This window comes from Callorhinchus milii, unplaced genomic scaffold, assembly GCF_018977255.1.
Source record: "Callorhinchus milii isolate IMCB2004 unplaced genomic scaffold, IMCB_Cmil_1.0 Scaffold1, whole genome shotgun sequence".
Taxonomy (NCBI): Eukaryota; Metazoa; Chordata; class Chondrichthyes; order Chimaeriformes; family Callorhinchidae; genus Callorhinchus; species Callorhinchus milii.
In genome coordinates, this window is record NW_024704742.1 from 107,350,407 (window position 1) to 107,370,682 (window position 20,276).

Genomic DNA, 20,276 nt, shown 5'->3' on the forward strand with positions numbered 1-20,276 from the left:
CCAAGTGAAATGAGTCAGTGGTGCCTTGGTAGTACAGCAAGGTTTGTAGAACAATAAAATTGAAACTATTGTAATAGAAAAGATTGTACCACTATGTGCAATTAGCTAACAAATAGTGATTGGCAAAATGAGCACAGAAGTAGAGTGAATTGTTTTGGAAGATTTGTTGCTGTGGTGACAGAATACCATTAAAATTAATACTCAGGAGAGAAATAAATGTAGAGACAACCTGTTTAAAAATGGGAAAGTGCTTCATGTTGAAAGAGTTTTGAATTAGTGGTAAGTGTCTCAGTGAGAGGCGTGGTTTTATAGGAGTTTGCTATTAGGGAGGAAATTAAAACGTGTAAATGCTTCTTCTGAGGTTTTATTATACCGGGAAGCATTGTAATTATGAGTAGCTACTGCAGTGAAGTAAGGGGAGGATGGGGAGATCCAGGACCACACCTTTTTACATTTACACAGATCACACAGATGCATTGTATGGTCATTTATTGCACAGTTTAGCAATCTTAATGCATTATTCAGCAACAAAATACACAGTCACTACACTTTACATTAAATCCTTTGAACTGCTTGGAGATGCCCTCCTGTTGTGAAATATAATAATAATATATAATAATCCTTGCATTTGATATAGCACTTTTCACATCTTCTCGACGTCTCAAAGCGCTCCATAGAATAGACTAAAGTGAATTGACCGGATATTTGTGGGCAAAACGCAGCAGCCAATTGCGCACAGCAGTGTCCCACAAACAGTCGTAGATTGAAAATTACCAATTTTTTTTTTTGTTTTGGAGGGATTATTATTAGGCGTGTGGAGTAAGGAAACTTACCCAAGGTTTCGCCCTGCCGGGAATTGAACCCAGGAGTCTCGCTTCCAAGGCGAATGCTCTAACCACTGTTATATACTATATCAATTACAAAGATTATTTATCACACAGAATTTTAAAGGTGTAATTTCCTTATGCTGTTCAATAACACATTCTCCCTTTTTGCCTCATATTTTCCTAATGCAGCAAAAGTGTGAAGAACATTTTCAAAGTGCTCACATTTTCTTATACCGTGTTATGAATCAGACGAGGCATTGACAAAAGCTATTTTATTATTAATGGTTAACAATAATAATAAAAAATAGGAACGGGCAAAGGTTTTGTTGAAGGAACTATGCCATAGGGAACAAAAAAGGGAAGCAATTTAATCACTTTCCTGAGAATGTCATTTCTTCCCAACACAGGAAGGATATTCTTCGATTTTTAGATGCAGAACGAGACATATCAGTGGTCAAGAGCAGCTTGAAACCTGGGGATATAATTCATTATGTGCTGGACAGACGTCGCACACTTAACATCTCACGCAACCTGCACAGCCTTCTGCCAGAAGTGTCGCCGATGAAGAACAAGCGATTCAACGCTTGTGCAGTCGTTGGAAATTCAGGGATTCTTCTGGGTAGCGGATGTGGAAAGGAGATTGACAGCCATGAGTTTGTAATAAGGTACGTCGCCTCCTACAGTCTCCATTTCTGCCACTGAAGTCAACAAAGATCCTCTACGAATAGTAGTCTTTTTACCTAGGCATAATAGAAATACACGATGATGAGCCAAGACTATTTCTTGCTTCTTACTGTTACCTTTTAGCAGATGTTGCTGCCTATCCTTTTCCTTATTTTCCAGTTTATCTTATTTTCCTTACACTGCATGCTCTTGGAAATGAGCAGAGCAGGTTGTAAGTCAGGGGCTGTTTAACGTTTGATGGCAACTGGGTCCTCAGCCAAGCTATCGAAAACAACTTATCTCACAAAAAACATTCCCAAATTACAAATACCAGTTGATGGTAATGCAACTATGACCTTCGGTGACCAACTCCTCAGGGCAGTTCAATTCACGAGTTGGTATTGGCATTTTACAATTTGTTTTTCTTCCATTCAATGCACCACTCCCGGTCTGACCTAGCATCTGTAACTCTCTTGTGTGTCCTTGGCTGTGCATTGTAGAAAGAATTCCTCTTTATTGGCTGTCACAAGAGTGCAACAAGGGAAATTGATTTTCCCACTGTTTTCCTTCCAAAATGAGACATTTATTGCTGGTTTCAGAGGTGCAGCAATTTTGAGGAAGAAGAAAGAATCAACCGTTAGCGTTGACTCATAACATTCTGCCTCTGTTTGCACACCTCTGCCTTTTCACTAACGTTAGTGACTTCAGGCAGGAAGGACTCATGACATTTGGGTCTAAAGGTGTGGGTTTATTTATTAATGTCAAGAATTTAATAGAATAAAAGAACTTGCATTTTTATCCTCCCATATCATATTGAAACATCTCAGAGCTCTACAGTAATTGTTAAGTGTAATGACTGATTTTGGGAAGCAAATGTATCACAAGAAATGAATCAATATATTTCCATTATAACTGTAACTATACCTCTGTATTTCCAAATATAAAAGTCATGATTAGGTTTGCAGCATTGGCTGAAATCACAGTCCTTCCTGCAATTGACTGCCTCGGTCTGTAATACTCAGAAACTTATGGACCAAACACACAAGTTCAAACCTTCAGCAGCTCAGTGGTGGGTTGAAAAAAGCACCACAACATGTAACAGCTGCTGGTGCCGTGCTGAGCTACTAATGAGCTACCTCAGTCAACGGGAGGATATGGCAATCCCCAAATGGTGGTTTCTCGGGAATTACTGGTCCCTGGCACTATCTCTGGGGAAAGGGGCTCATACAGGCTTAGCAGGAAAGTGATGCAGAACACTGAATAGTGAGCCAATCCACACCAGCTTGTACATAGTGTGTCTTCAATACTATTTTTAGGTGTGGAAAACTCATTGATCTGGGAAAACCTGTTTTTATCAGAGAGCCAAATAGGGACAAAATATAACTTAGAATCTGACAAATTTGCAAAACTCAGTAATTAAATGTTCGATCTTAAAGAGATTCGTTTGTAATATTTACAACACACTGATCGAGTTAATAAGGCAAAGTAAATTAATGTAAAGCAGTCTGATAACCAAGAAAACTAGCTAAGCCTTATTATTGAGGTACATGGGGTTAACTTCCACATGTATGCGGATGACACCCAACTCTACCTTTCCTCCTCTACCCTCAACTCCACGACCACCGATGTCCTGACAGCTGCCTGTCCGACATCGAGTCCTGGACGAGAGACAACTTTCTTCAGCTCAACGTGCGCAAAACTGAGGCCCTCCTGATTGGCTCACGTCAGCGCCTCCGCACCTCAGGCGCTGACAGCATCAGCATCCAAGGCTGCACTCTCCACCTCTCAAAGGCAGTCAGGAACCTCGGCGTTCTGTTCGACCCTGAGCTGTCCTTTCTTCCTCATATCCGCGCCACAACTGGCACCGCCTTCCATCACCTCCGACATATCGCCAGACTACGGCACTACCTCACCCCTCACGCTGCTGAAACTCTGGTCCACGCCTTTATCACCTCAAGGCTGGACTATGGGAACTCTCTCCTCGTCGGCCTTCCCGGCACCTCCCTCCACAAGCTGCAGGTCATTCAGAACTCTGCAGCTTGTGTACAGTCCCGCATCAGGCTTCGCGACCACATCACTCCCACCCTCGCTCGCCTCCACTGGCTCCCCATCCCCCAGAGGATCGATTTCAAGATCCTCATCCTCACCTACAAGGCCACCCACGGCCATGCTCCCTCCTACCTCTCCGACCTACTATCCCCCTACCTACCTGCCCGTACCCTCCGTTCCTCTGGCTCCGGTCAGCTCCACATCTCCCGCTCCAACCGCCCTACCATCGGTGGTCGGGCCTTCAGCCTCTCAGCCCCCAGGCTCTGGAACTCCATCCCCCAGTGCCTTCGCCGCCTCCTCCCTTTCCTCCTTCAAGGCCGGTCTCAAGACCTTTCTCTTTGACCGTGCCTTCAGCTCCCCTCTCGACTCTCTACCCCCTCCTCGCTCCCTCCCTTCCCCCCCCTCACCCTGACCAATTCTCCCCTGCTCGGGTCCTGACCCAGCTGTCCAGCGCCTCGGGATGTCCTCCTGACGTGAAAGGCGCTCTATAAATGGAATCTTGTTGTTGTTGTTGAGGTAGATAGAATAAATAGTCCCATTTGGAGTCTGAAAGGAAGAATTGTATTTTTGTAACATCTTACTATCATGTTGAACTATATGACAGTGCTTGAACAGTAATTACTTTCAAGTGTAGTAACTATTTATGCAGGTAAACCTAGCAGCCATTTTGCATACAGTATTGTCCTACAAGCCATCAGCGTGACATGCACAGTTTTCGCATTGTAAATCATCCCATATTACACCCAACTATCAATGTCACTATTTCTAGCTGAATGAAGAATATTTTGCTCTTTGAATAAAGCTGTCTTGATCTTTATTTTTTCCCATATCATTTGAAGTTATTCCGTCTTTCCTGGGCCATAGGGAAACAGGAACAGGCCATTCAGCCCATCAAGTCTGTTCCACCAGTTTATTGGATTTTCTCAGATCTTTTAATCCCAATTGCCCCAAGCTTTTGCCATAGGCCTTAATATTCTACTGCCCGAGAATCTGTCTATCTCTCTTGCAAACCTGGCTTTGTATCAGGGACCATTTACTGACTGAATGGGTGAACAGACAGCCAACATGCTCTCAGGCATCTGTCAATGCTGCACCTGGTCTGTCGCTAGGAAATGCACCCAAGTTGATGTGTGTTCACATTTTCTCTCTTCCGACAGGAAATGTTTGATCTTTTTTGCTGCCTTGCCTCATACTCAGCTGTGATCAAGACCTCATAATTCTGGGAAAATTACATTCTTCATTATTCTATTGTGTGCCATAATTGACCAAAAGAGTTCCATTGTAATCTTACACTAAAATCCCCCTGATGAGTTTGAAATGAACTTTTGTTGCAAAGCCTCCTATTTAATTCTGGACAAAGACTGCCAGATGTTTGGGAACTCAAATGAAACGTTTTACTGTTGTGTGCCTTCTGTAGATCCAATTTTGGATAGCTTGGAAATTATTAGACTTAAACCAACAATTGGGAGCCTGGTGAAGCTTATCCAATCTGGATAAATGTGGTAGTTAGAAGCAGGAAGTCTATATTCATTCTTGTTTAGGCAAAGAAATAGACCAAGGAAAGCTCACAGAAATTATCATATTTGTAAACATAACCCTGGCAACTATGAAACTGATGGCAGAAATGTAAATTACATTTGGTAATTTCACTCCCAGACATGTTGAGCCAACCAGACGCCTATTCTTGGTCTGCAGAGAATTAAGCCTGAGTGGCAGAAGGAGTCTTTGATTGGCATCAGTGCCCTGGGCTAGGAAAGGGAAATAGTCAACCAGGGATCCAGCTCCTGATTGATGTCTGGTGATCTTTGCTGGAAAGTACATGTCAATGAACACAGAGTGAAGACAGGATTTGGTTAATAATTTGTTCACACTCATGCTTTGGGCTCGCGTGATCAATAGCCATTTGGGAGAAGTATCCAGGGGGGTCTGGCACCCAGAGAACCAAAACCCAGCACCGTCAGAGAAGAGAAAAAAAAGGGGTAGACAAAAAATGCTTAAGATCAAAGTTGGAGGTGTTTTTACAGATGGTGTTCTTACATTAGTGGACCTCTAACACATTGAAATTTGTGAGGACATTACAGGCTCCCAGTGCTCAATTTAGGAACAATTTTAGTTCAGGTTCTAATCTTGGTTTTAAGGTCATTTTCTTTTGAATGCTGGACATAGAGTTTGGGGATAGTTCAGTTTTGCTGAATTTCTATTCCCAAATATCAGTACGGAGCTGGATCCTAAACTTTTAAAACAAAACTGCCTTTCCCAGCAGTCAAGTTTTGTTTTATTCAGCATGTTGTTTATTGCTAGATCAGTGAGCCTATGGTTTCAAGTGCTAAAAAGTGCTTCTCAGCTGAGTGCAGAAAATTTCTGCACACATCCCAATATTAGTTACTATATTGACTTACCTCTTTGACCGACCCTATGGTCACCTTCCCCCTCCCTCTCCCTTGCTTGGTGTCCAACTCTACAGTTTTGCGTCACTCTGAAATGCTATCCTTGGTGAAGGGCACTTTATAAATAGAAGTTGTTGTACATGGCATAAAAGCACTGTTCAGTCCTAGGGGCAATACATAAGAGAGCAGCAAGGTTTGTTCCCTGTATTAGAGAGATACTACTACTACTACTAATAATAATCCTTGCATTTGATATAGCGCCTTACTTATCACGTCTTCAAGAATTCTCACAGAATATACTGTAAAATGAATTGACTGTATATATTGTGGGCAAAACCATGTTATAAGTTATAAAAAATGCTGAGCTAGGGCTCTTGAAAAGATGCTTGAATGCCATAGGAAAATTAAACCCGGAAGACTGCTTTCAGATATGCTGAATGTTTAAGATTACGAAAGGATTCCATAAGTGGATTTTGATAGGCTGTTTCCACTTGTTAGTAAGTCCAAAACTTACGACACACAAATAAAATACAGCCAATAGTGAATCTAAGTAAGTGAAGCAGCAGGGCAAGAGGTCAGAGTTTTAAGCTTGTGAATGGCAACTTTGGGACTTATTTCTTTATTTCTTTACAAAGAGGGTAATCAACAGCTGGAATATAGGTTGCCAGATAGCGTGATTGAACCCAAACAATGGACTAATTTAAGAAACAGTTTGGTTCTGTTATAGAAAGATGGAATCCAAATGGGCCAAAGGGCATTCTTTATCCAAACCTCTCATCTTTGGTATAAGAAAAGTATAATTTTTCAACCAAGGTAAATGTTAATGCCCAATTTTCCCTAAAGAAAATATTTAGGCTCACAAAAACGATTTAATCGGGTTCCTGGCTTTTGCTTTAATGGTTTAGACTTTTGAGGTACATCACATTAATTCTTAATTTTATAAAATATAATTTAAGGTTTGTATTGCCAGGGTTTCCATTTAAGATGAGGTGGGAAGCATCTCTATATCAGCATTCCTTCTTTCTGTTTGCTATTGGCTTTGTTCCTGCTTTAATGTTAAGAGTGATTTATAACAAGACCGCAAGTAAAAGCTATCAAATGTATTTACTGGCTTGTAATGGACTAAACACCATCCTTGCTAAGCAGTTCCTGCACTCTGAAAGACTGCAGGAGTATAAAGGTTGTTATCGTATCCAACAAATAGTCCAATAGGCTAATAAAAAAACATTCTATGTTGCAGTACATGAGAAAAAAACAAGTGAGTTTAAATAAATAGAATCAATGTTATTTGTGGGAAACTTTTCTTGTCAGGCTGTTAGTGCTGGGGGATAGAAATGATTTGCATTTTTATTCAACATAAAGTACTCTCAGGTGAAAATAGTACCGGCTAAAGGCAGAAAAACATTCCCTCCAGCAATTACCCACTTCCCCCAACCTCAGAACCCCCACTGTGCAAAGTTCTGATATTTTTCACTTTGTTCTCATTACCCAGTTCAATTTTGAATTTGCTTCTATGTTTAGGTTACTAATTGGTAAACGTGGCACTAAAATCAAGTGTTGACGTGCAGGAAATCTTACCAAAGGTGTTGACCCAGCAATAGATTTGTACCAGCTTCAAACTGAGAGCTGACACAGTGCCCCAGAACCCTTTGCATATCATGAGATTAGAGAGCAAGCATAGGCACGATGAGCTGAATGGCCTCCTTCTGCGCTGTGCATTGCCATCAATGGTGCCTTATATGTAGTGCTTCTGATTTTTGTTTTTAACTGATAAACCCCCCGATACAAAAAATAAATTGTGTTTATCCAATAACCACTCGAAGACCACTGGAAATGGTTACTTAACTCTGAGGTGAGATTTTCTCTCTTTCTCTACTTACTCTCAGCAGCATCCTGATGTGCTAAATGCTTGCCCTCTGCCTCTCCTTCTCCTCTGTGTGCGAAGACATGTCTGGTTAAGTGTTTCTGAGAGTAAGGAAGCACTGTGCATGCGTGAGGGCACCTCTCTCCTCTCCATGTGCACAGACGGGTCTGGTGAAGTGTTTGTATGTGAGAGGAGGGAGGCAACACACAAGAGTGAGGATGTGTCTCTCCCCTCTGTGTGCACAGGCGCAACTTCTCATTACAGTAACAAAAGCCCTGAAAAACCCTGATTCATAAACACTCTAAAATTGCTAAAAAAAATCAAATTAACAAACCCCCAAAATCAGAAGGCCTACTTACATGCTCACCAACCATCATGAGCCCAACTCAATGTTGATAACTAATGCACTTATGACTGAGGTGGGCCAGTAAAATTGCCACACTGGTTATATATCAAGGCGCTATGTCAAATGCAAGGATTAATATTATTATTATGTGCTCCAGCTTCTCGAATGGCGAATGGAAGTAATATGAAACATGCAGCAGCAATGTTTAGTGGGAGGGGAGAGAGAATTAAATTACTTCTCCTATAAAAATGCATCACTAAGACATATTGAGCGCATGCATTTCCAGCTCAGACAATAAATTGGAAACCATTCCTTCTGAGATAAGTTGCTTTAAATCAAATCACTTAATGTATCTTTGAACCCTTAACTCCAAGTAAATGCAAATAAAAGAAAATTGAGTGCTTGTTAATGGAATGTCATATATTCTGTAAAGACTTTCACGTTTATGAAGTGCATTAGTCTTGTTAGGATTGTTCCAAAACATGTGCACTTTGTATAAGTTTGGTCATGCCTGCTGATGCAATGAAATGTCTGATATTTACTGACATTGGGGTCTATCATTGCTGTGTTTGTTATCTGTAGCAAACATTTCATTCCCCTTTTAAATTGCTCATGTCATTCCAGGTTAACTTATTACTTTATCCAAACATCAGATATCTATTTACTTGGTGACATGGAGCGAGCTTACTTTGACAGCTTCATCTTAAATCTCTTGCTATATAACTCTGTCCTGTGCTTCAGGTTTATCCCACACAAAATCTTTGAGCTAGTTATTGCATCAGTCATTATTATTATTATTAATGCTCTCACATGTTTCATGCTGAGTTGTGTTGCCTACCAGGAAGCTCGTAGGGAGTTCCTGTTACCTACCATCCACCTAGTGAGGGCTCAAACCTGCGTTTGTTGGATGTTAAACGACCAACTGACCTGTCGTGTATTAGTTATAGCACTCAGCTCGCAAGCGAGTGGACCTGGGCTTCAATTTCAAGGCAGGGCGAAATCTTGGTCACGTTTCTTTACTCCACATGCCTCTGTTTACCTAGCAGTAAGTAGGAACCCGGTTGTTAGTCAGTTAGTGGATCGCTTTCCTGGGGTAATAATCCCTTAAAAAAGAATAATAATTTGGTCGCTCAATCCACGGCTGTTTGTGGGACATTGCTGTGCACAATTGACTGTTGCATTTCGCCCATAAAATATACAGTCAATTCAATGAATGTCTGATATTTTTATTCAGTTGAAGTACATGAGACAGCTCAACAACTAAGGTGCTAAGGCACTATATCAAATGCCAGGATCATTATTATTATAACGAGTGACTATCCTCCTTGGGTGTGGGAGGAGATAAGCAGGGTTTCTGCTTGAAAGGCAGTACTATTAATGGTAAGCTATGCGATTTTAGCTGGTTAGACTCCAGCAGAACCCCAACTCACAATCTGAGGTTCCCAAGCCTTGGCTCTTGCCAACCTGTGCCTAATACTTTCCAGAATTAGGTAAGCAGGATGTGTCCTTCCAGGGAGAGAGTGTACATACCGTTCCAACAATCTATCTGGGATTTCCATGTGTAGGTGGGATACATGGAATTCTCAGCTTGGTGATGGATTTCTGCATGTGTCAGACACCTGACTTACCCACCAAAAACATTAATAATGCATCTTTAACATTTTTATGAACAAGCTGCTGGTGAGTTTTAATCATTTCCACTGTCTATTTATTTACAAATACTAATAAATATGGTAATTGGAGAAAACTCTTCTTTAATTTTAGGTGTAACCTTGCTCCTCTTGTGGAATACACTGATGATGTTGGATCCAAATCTGACTTTGTCACTATGAATCCATCCGTCGTGCAAAGAGCTTTTGGAAGTCTCCAGAATGAGACAGACAGAGAAAACTTTGTCCGCAGACTGGCGGTACTGAATGACAGTGTTCTGTGGATCCCTGCGTTCATGGTTAAAGGTGGAGAAAGGCATGTGGAGTGGGTGAACGAACTAATTCTAAAGAACAAACTGAGCATCCAGACAGCCTATCCATCCCTTCGACTCATCCACGCTGTGCGAGGGTAGGTATCTATCTAGTCCTTGTGTCACTCGGATGCTGTTAGGCAGTGAGCAAAACTGCAGTTCAGGGAAGTGTGAAATCAAAGCAGACAATTACACGCTCAGTGGTTAATCTCAGCTCCATTTTAATCCAACCAATTAGATTTCACTGAACAATTTCAGTGTTTCAATCGGTATGATTCAGAGTGTGATCTTCCTTACATTAAATTAGGCTTGGGTTACTTAAAGTAAAAAAGAATGATATCTGTCAGAGCTCTTTTGAATGTTGCCACAAAGGAGATCCATTTGTAGCTCCTTGCAACGGTTGATAGTCATTCAAATTTTATTCAGAATTGAAGTCTTTCCCCAGCCAAAAACTCAATCATCAGCCACATACAAAAGGGAGTGGAAACTTTCTGGTGAGGTAATAAACATTCAGGCCTCTGCACATGTTGAGAACTTATCTCTGTGAAGATGTACAGATTGCTGACAGAATTTTAATATGTACATGATTAATTTTAAAATTGCTGTAAAGTCTGCTGTACAAATCATCTCTTATTAACTAATATCCCTCATTTAAAGAATGATATGTGAAATGCATTGTTGTACAACGGTATTGCATGACAGGAGCAGGCTGACCTCATAACTCCTGAGTAATAATGTTCTTATGTGGGTTATGTCTAGTTCCCTCAGGGATGTAAACACAGCAACTGTAATTCCAGTTACTCATCTGTCATTTTTTAAAATGTTTTTGTAAAAAAAAATGTAAAACTGTGGGGTAAGTGTTTTGTTACTCATTTGGCTTTGGAAGAAAAGGTGTGTCCTGTTGAATTCCCCATCACTCCGAAGTGTTACGAGTAGAAATACCTGTGTGCTTACTGGTTTTTCTCTCACTGATTCCATGTTGCAGAATTTTATGGTTTAATAACTCTCAGTTAGAAGCGACCATTCCGCTGCCCATTTGCTCCACTGGCGACATATTTTTTGGTCAGTCAGGTGTCTGACGTGCGTGGCAAACCCATCACCATGCTTCCGAGTAACCACAATGTGGAAGTTCCACAAATGTATAACTGCCGACTGAAATCACTGGAGTGCAGTTTTCCGGCCTGGCATGGAAATGGGGAAGTTCCAAACACGTAGATCATCTCTTCCTAGGTTGTCTCTGATCTGCAGCTCTACGGTTGAGATTGCACACATATCATCGTTTGACATGTCAGACAGACTGGGGTATTTCAGGAGAAATAACTTCCTCTTTGACTGTACCTGAGATTGCTTTGTGCAGAAGCACAGAGGAGCATTCATTGGTATAGTGCACTTGTCTCCTGTCTCAATTTTTAAATGCCCTCCTAGATGGTCTCCCCAGCTCCACCATTCATAAAATCCAGTTAATTAATAACTCCACCACCCGTATCCTCACCCATACTAAACTCCGCACCCACATTCATTTCTAGGCTCCATTGACAAAAATATACAGTCGTTTCACTTTACAGTATATTCCGTGAAGCACTTTGAGATATTTCAAAGACGTGATAAGGTGCTATCAAATGCAAAGATTATTATTATAGAATGGATCGATATAGTCCACCACAAACTGAATGTTCACATTCCTGCCTTCCAGTTTGAATCTGTGCTGGTAATGTCAGGTATTTGACACTTTATGAATCTAGGGGTTCAAACCCTAATCTAGCTCTTCATTCGCCCCCCAGCCTAGCTCAGCTACGCAGGTTCCTCGGCTTGACCATCCCCCAGCGGATTGAATTCAAGACCCCACCCTCACCTTTAAATTCCTCCATGGCAGTTTCGGTTACTGTATGCCCCTATCAAGGATTTCAAAGAACACTTATCTATTGTGGAGTCTCAGTGTGTTTTCAAGTGCTAGTTGTACACCACTTTCCTTGGTGTTCTTTATCCTTTGCCTCCAGCACTCCTGAATATTATTTGAAGAATGTTTTCCGAGATAACTTCTGCAACCATACAGATCTGGCTGCTCCCTCTGCTCAGCTAATAGCAGCCTGCTTCATGCAATCTAGCCAGTAGCTTTCAGCTATTCTGACCAGACTTTCTGAAATTCCCCCTCCCCATGTTGAAAATCCTCCTGAGAACCAGTCTTTGCAATCGTGTTTTCAGGCATCTCCCACACCCTTATCTTTTGGTCCATATTGTGATTTCTTAGCTCAACTGGGTCTGGTTATGCAATATGTTTTTAACACTAGTTGTTTCTGTCTTTCCCCTTTCCTTAGTAAGAAAGGAAGAAACGTAGTATGAATTAAGCGTTACCTGGTTATCTCATGGTCCAGATCAAACTAAAAGAAACCAATTTGAAATGTTGAGGCATTTCTTAATGTGTGATACAAGCTAAACAAAACTATTCTAAACTAATCTAATTTGGCATGAGGCTCCCTCAAATTGAAGTAACATGATGACCTGATTCCCACCATGGAAAAAGAGACACTTGATTTTCTTATTTAAATAATCCATAACTTAATTAGGAAATCTGTTATGAAATCTCACCAACCAACTGAGCCAGGCTGACACTGGTGAAACCACATGATTCATAACATGTCATAAATAATAATCCTTGCATTTGATATAGCGATTTTCACGTCTTCGAGATGTCTCAAAGCGCTTCACAGAATATACTGTGAATTGACTGTATATTTGGGGGTGAAACGCGGCAGCCAATTGCGTACAGCAGTGTCCCACAAACAGTCGTGGTAGAAAAGGTATGGTGATAAAATGGTCCAGTAATAGTTTTTCCTATTGACAAATCCTAAAATTATGGCTGTATGCAACCACACACTCAGAGTGAGACTAGAAAATGTAGGTCTCAAATTATTTTACAAGTTTCGCTGGAAGGTTGAAGGACTCTGAATACATTACCAATAAACTTAAGGAAGTTATCTCGGAAAACATTCTTCAAATAATATTCAGGAGTGCTGGAGGCAAAGGATAAAGAACACCAAGGAAAGTGGTGTACAACTAGCACTTGAAAACACACTGAGGCTCCACAATAGATAAGTGTTCTTTGAAATCCTTGATAGGGGCATACAGTGACCGAAACTGCCACCTGCTGTGATGTTCTTGTTACAAGAGCTTGCCTTGTCCTACTTTCCAATTATCTAGTTCATCTCAGCACTTTAAGCAATGATGCAGTAAAGTAAATGCACAGTTTGTTCCTTTGTGAGTCAAAATTAAGGGAAATATTTTGCTTTATTTTTCCCGCTTAATACTGTCGTTTTGATGAAACTCTTAAGTTCATCACACTTGATAGCAATTCCATGTGAAGTGTTTTGGGACCTCTTTACACAGTATCAATTGCAAGGAGTATTATTGTTCATTTACTGTAATTTCACAAAAATACCATCTAGGCTCTTGAAAACAAACTGGCATAAAAATGTATCCTTCATTTTATTTGGATTTGCATATAATCCTTGCTTTCGATATAGCGTTTTTCATGTCTTCTAGACATCTCAAAGCGCTTCACAGAATATACTGTAAAGTGAATTGACCGTATATTTGTGGGCGAAACTTGGCAGCCAATTGCGTACAGCAGTGTCCCACAAACAGTCGTGGATTGAGTAACCAAATTATTATTTTTTTTATTTGAGGGATTATTATCCCCGGAAAAGCGATCCTCCAATCGACTAACAACCAGGTTCCTACTTACTGCTAGGTAAATAGAGGCATGTAGAGTAAGAAAACATGCCCAACATTTCGCCCTGTCGGGGATCAAACCCAGGTCTCTCACTTGCGAGGTGATTGCTGTAACCACTGAGCTACAGGACTCCATAACTTTTCATTGATCACCCTTTTTTCAGAGGTATTTCTGGAGTCTTAACAGTACGTTTGTATTCCCATCCTCCTTTTCTCAGTTAAGAACTATTGCTCAAGTATGAACCCATATTTGGAGCCAAATCAAACATATTTGTATACAACAACTAAAAACTTGTATTTACGTTGTGCCCTTCACATAGGATAATGTCTCAAAGTGCTTCAGTGTGCCATGTACAAAAGCACAATGTACGGAGGAAATTACAGACGCCATCAAGTGATGGTTGTGGAGCAAGGAGGGAGAAGATCCAGGGGAGATAACCTTAGGTCGACGAGGTTGGATTTAAAGGTTGGATTTAAAGACAACTAGAGAGGGAGCAAGGTAGAGGAGTACAGGAAGGGAGTTCCAGAGGTTAGGGACATAGTAACTGATTGATATGTATGATGAATACTTTTAGCATATTTAACACTCAAATCAGCTTTCAACCTCCCTTGTCTAAAGATGATTAATTCTGGTGGCTTTGTGGGTCAAGGTGGAGTCCTGCATCATAATGGTTAGAGCACTCACCTCGCAAGTGAGGGGACCCAGATTCGATTCTCGGCTGGGTCGAAACCGTAGGAAAGTTTCCTTACTCCACACACCGGTGATTATCTACTAGTAAATAGGAACCCTTTTGTTAGTCGATTGGCAGATTGCTTTCCGGGGTTGGTAATCCCTATTTTAGATATATATATAATATACATAAATATATCTGTATAATTTGGTCATTCAATCGACGACTGTTTGTGGCACACTGCTATGCGTAATTGGCTGCTGCCTTTCGCCCACAAAATACAGCCATACAGTCAATATGCTTTATAATATATTATGTGAGATGTCTTGACGGCGTCTGTAATTTCCTCCATGCATTGTGCTTTTGTACATGGTTAACCTGTGCGTTTTGCATGTGGATACTTAACCTAGCCCTCAAATTGGACCCCAATATCAGAAGTTCATAGCAAACTACAGGGTAAACAAAGCAGTGTCCTAAAAAATGCTTTATATCTAGTTAGATTAGCTGACTGACAGCTGAAAAGTACCAGCTTGCTTCTCAGTGGGGGAAAAAATAACTTTATGTGCTGTTAGTTCTCGGGCAGCTGCAGCACCTTATTAGGAGAATAGTTTCAACATCCTGTGTGTATCAAGAGCAGGATGTTGAGTCACAAAGTGGAAATATTCAAAATAGAAAAGGCCACTTGTATAAAACTCAGACTTGTTCTATTTTTATATATCACATGAAAGTTAATCAATCTTCACACCCCAGCACCTGCCCTACCTCTGATTTGCTCATACCCCACTTTGCGCCCTACACAGTCTTGCTGAAAGAACCTCCCCTGCCCACTCCATGGCATTATCAGTGGCCGAGCCTTCAACCCACACTCCTAATCTCTGGAACTCCCTGCCTCTGCTTTGCCTCTTCTTTAGCTGTCTTCAAATACACCTCCACCTTCTCCTGAAAATATGAAGCACTTTGAGGCATTATCCTACATGAAAAGCACTACACAAATGTAAGTTGTTGTTGAAATTCACCATCGAATGTAACCTGCTGCGATATTTAGTTTGTCTGCTTGACTCAACCCATTCATGCTATTAAGGCCTTGGAATTTCACAAACTTACATCACAAGTCAGCTGATAATTGAAGTGCTATTTTAAGAGGATGCCAAAGTTGTCGCTTCTGAAAATAGTCTTTTTCTAAGATGCTTTGAACCCTCAGCATTGGATGAATAGTGCATCTCTTACAGGTACAAGAGCACTACAATTTAGCACATAGATGGGTGACTTACTATTTACCTAGCAGTGAGTAGGAACACGCTTGATAGTCGATTGGCAGATCGCTTTTCTGGGGGTAATAACTCCTTCAAAAAAAAATAGTAATTTGGTCACTCAATCCATGACTATTTGTGGGACACTGCTGTGTGCAATTGGCTACTGGTTTCGTCCATAAAAATGCAGTCACCTACACTTTACAGTGTAGGTATCACGTCAACAACAACTGACATTTGTGTAGTGCTGTTCATGTAGGGATAATGCCTCAAAGTGCTTCATATCACGTCTTGAAGATAAGTTACTACATGAAATGCTAGGATTATTATGATTAACTCTCTTGTTCTAACTCAAATTTGTGTTGACATGCACTAAATACACTGCATTTTAAGACTGATCCTTGGTCCATAAATCAGAATTGCTAGTAACAGACCACACTAATGCATTGATGAATTGATTCAAAATAGAGAACTGAAACAAAAGCAACTAGTGTGAATATGCTAGCATTCAAAATTAAATATCTCTCAATCTTGTGTCACGTTACAAGGATTATTTTAATGCAGGTATTGATGCCTATTGAGTTTGTCGGTTGCTATCTCCTTGTGTTTACTGAACCAACTGCAAGGGACAAATTTGCCAACGGATGGGCCTCTTTTTTATTTGTAGGTTCTTACTCAGTTTCAGGATATGACGATATCTTCAAAAACCCCCTTGATAAGCGAGTGACAACAGACATAGACAGCCAGATTTTAATCTAAATCTCCAACATCAGTTAACCAAATTAGGTCAGATAGTCTATGAACATTCATAGAATCTTACAGCACAGAAGGAAGTCATTCAGCCCATCGTGCCTGTGCCCACTCTTTCTAAGATCTACCAATTAGTCCTACTCCCCCGCTTGTACCCCACAGCCCTGCAATTTGTTCATTTTAAGTACCTATCCAATTCCCTTTTGAAACTATTATCGAATCTGCTTCTACCCCTCCTTCAGGCTGTAACAACTCTCTGGGTAACTAGATTAATGTAAACATAATAGTATATAATAATTCTTGCATTTGATAAAGTGCCCTATCATGTCATCAAGACATCTCAAAGCACTTCACAGGATTTACTGTGTAGTGTAGTGACTGTATTTGTAGGCAAAATATTTTTGGTTTATTCAACTTAAACTCAATATAATGAATGGTCAAATGAATGGTGGCTCCATTTGTAAGAGTTCATATTCCTCCACCTGTTTTCAGGCAGAAAGTTGCCATAGATACTATACTGCAGTAGAGACACTAACATGTAGGTCAAAACACAGCCAGAGCAGATTCTGTTATTTGACAACATCTTCTAAAAGTAAATTCCACATAAAAAAATAAATGCATAAACAAATAAGTAAGTAGGGAAAAAGCCTTTGCTTTAATGTGGTGATGGGTTTAGTGGATGCTGGTCCTCAAGCAAGATCAATGCCGGATGTGCTGTTTATTCATCAGTGGTGAAACCCAATCAAACTTTCCTTCATCCATCAGAAAAAGCTTCAATTTCCATCAGGAATATAGAAGATCAAATGAGATACATGTAGAGTTTCCCTGACTGAGGAGTCATTGAATAATTGCACAGAAGACAGATCTTTTTTTTAAAACTGTTTCAGACTGTCGCCAGCAGCGGTGACATAATGGTAACGTAGATTAATAAATCCCTGTTTTTTTACTCTGTAATTCTGAATCAATATAAGCTCAGCAGTGTTAGAAGAACACTTTAGATGTACAAAAATGATCATTTGAAATAGCTCAAATTCGCTTAGTGACGAATGGAGATTTGATCAACAGTGGGCCAGGCAGACTAAACATCGATTGTCGTGTTTCATTGTCATTAATGAAGGCTGAGTGGTAGCTTGGAGAAGAAGATGTATTTCCCTTCAAGCTCCATTAAGACCATTAAAATACAACATGAGCACAGTGCTGGTTGAATCATTGCACTCCTAATTACTGCACCCATTGAGACTCCAGCAGCCTATCTGATAGACTGCTCGGAATACAAAGGAAGGATGTGGGGTTTTTTGGACTATGCTGCAGCACTTTGTTCTGTCATTGAGTTTTAAATAGTCTTGCACACTATTTAACCTGTGATTGCGTTTGCGTAACTAGACTAACTTGCAACACACTCCTCTTCTCAAAAGAGCTTTGACTCCAAGGATCATGGAAATCAGTCAAATCCTCTTTTAAAGTTAATGAGAGAGAGAAAACTCACAGACAACAGACCTTCAAACTCCTATTGTGAATCAACATTCTATTACAGAAGACCTTGAGGAAGACTTGGCATTCTTTTTACTCGAGGCTGTGAACTTTTGAACAAGAATGTTATCAAAAAAAAATAAGAGAGGTTAGAAGAATTTCTTTTACACACAGACATGGAATGCTCCAACAATGCACAGTTCAGAATAGCATTTATAAAAAGAATTGGACAAATAGTTGAAAAGGAAAACAATACATAATATTGTGGGGAAAAGGTAGTGAGTTGGACTAAATAGGTAGCACTTACAGAGACAGCAGAGATAAGATAGACTGACTGTAAAATTTGATTATTTTAACAAAGAAAACTAAGTAAACGACTTCACTATCCAGAAATACACCACCAAACTGAACTGCTTCACCTGGCCTGCTCCTCCTTCCCAATGTGAGCAGTGTACAGCCAACCATAATTGTGAACACATTATTTTTCTCTTCTGTTCCATTAGATTTGTAGTTGTTTTGACAATACTCAGAGATTGAAAGTGAAGGCATTTCTACTCCTGCCTTGTCCAGTATGGGTTTTTCCTCTCCATTTAGTTTTCTCTTCTTACCCCCACCCACCAACCCCGCCCATAAGTCCAATATGCACCAAGTCACAAAGCACATAGACAAACTGCTCTCAGGTCTATTATTTTGATTTTTAAGGATGTTTTCCACCTCCAGAACTTCCTATCTTTCACCTAAAAACGTTCCTCATGGAGACTCGGCAGATTATTTGAAAATGTGCGCAAGGAGTGGGGAAGCTTTACAGTCTCGCCTCACACACCTATAAATTTGTCCACTTTCCAGCAGTGATATTGCTGGATAGTGGCTGGAGTGAGAACCCTGGCTGATTCCCCACCCCCCCACCTCCCTGGCTGAGGAGCATTGAGGCCAAATTATATCATCCTCCTTTCTCCCATGGCTCATATCAACTAACTCAGCACCATCCCGAGGATTGAACTTTCTGGGTCTGTATGACTTAAATTTTTACTCCAGACAGAGGATTCACTCAGAGTCATCAGGTGAAGCTCAGAACAGTTCAAACATAGACAACTCTGGGGTTATCACACTGCTCCTGGGTTCACATCCATGTACCTTTTCCTGATAATTGAAAATAACAATTGGGAATTTCCTATTATAAAAGCACAGCAAAAAGATCCCTATTTTGAATGATCAAATTAAGTTAACTGCCCATCCCATATTCTCCTCCACAAACTGTATCCTTGCAGTGTTAAAGTCATGTAAAGACCCCATGCCAACCTTATCCTTATGGGCAGATCCCATTGCAGATAATAAATAGTGAAGTGGGCATCAGGAGTGGCTGTAAACTCACTGATGCATTATAGGTGCTGGATCAATAATGCATATATGTCCACCCAGTTAAAAAGCAACCTAAAGTAAATGCTTGAAAATTGGTTTTGATGTGCAGTGAAGGGCACCACGTTTAAAGCAAACTTATCTTTACCCTGACCTTTTATCTTGACCCTTTAACTCCCTTAGCCCTCTTCTACTGCGAGTTATTCTTCAGCCAGAGAAATAAAACTCTCATGTCAAAGCGCCTGAACTCATCATTCATTACACACTTCTGCTGTTGGACTCAATTGGCTGAATGTAAATATGAACAGCAGTGTTTACATTGCAGTGCACATCCCTGTATCCTGACCCAACAATCCCCTGGATGGAATTGGTCATTCATTTCATGGCTGTTTGTAGGACATTTTTGTGCACAAATTGGGTGCGCATTCACTTACAGATATGCAGTCACTACAATTTACAGTAAAATCCTATAAAGTACTATGAGAAGTTTTGACAATGTGATAAGGTGCTGTATCAACTGCAAGGGTTATTATTATTACCAATATCTGCCCATGCTAAGTGGGAAATCTTACTGCTACTCTGGGATCAAGAAAATGTTTACCAGAACAGCTTAGAATATCCCCATGGGTGAAATTTATGACACTGATATGTTAATTATTACCAGTGATAATCATTGATTAAATGCAGTTGAGACGGATAGTGAATCAAGATTGCCCCATGGGTGTACCTACCCCTGACTCCATTACATCACTTGGGTCTGAAGTTGCCTATAAACACCATTTCACTGTCAGTCTAGCAATTTGCAAAAAAATTTATTCAAGTTAAAGAATTTACAAACTTCCAAGGTATCTTGACTCCTAGTTATATTAGAAGGCTCTGGAGCTCACCTTCTCTTTTTCTTCTTTTGCCCAAAGAAGCTGATCTTTGTCACATTCTATATTTCTCTGACAACCA

The 20,276-nt window shown here is 40.4% G+C and overlaps 1 protein-coding gene across 4 annotated transcripts in view; it reads left to right on the top strand.

The window, feature by feature from the left end:
- st8sia4 (ST8 alpha-N-acetyl-neuraminide alpha-2,8-sialyltransferase 4) overlaps window positions 1-20,276 on the top strand; it is a 39,839-nt gene that overhangs the window by 10,567 nt on the left and 8,996 nt on the right. For 3 of the 4 annotated variants that reach the window (XM_007893115.2, XM_042334130.1, XM_042334135.1), the window contains exons 3-4: window positions 1,235-1,492; window positions 9,901-10,194. In XM_007893115.2, the coding sequence (XP_007891306.1) occupies window positions 1,235-1,492; window positions 9,901-10,194 (552 nt within the window). Of the gene's footprint in view, window positions 1-1,234; window positions 1,493-9,900; window positions 10,195-15,407; window positions 15,472-20,276 lie in introns of those variants that run through there. The other variant, XM_007893116.2, reaches the window with a different exon arrangement.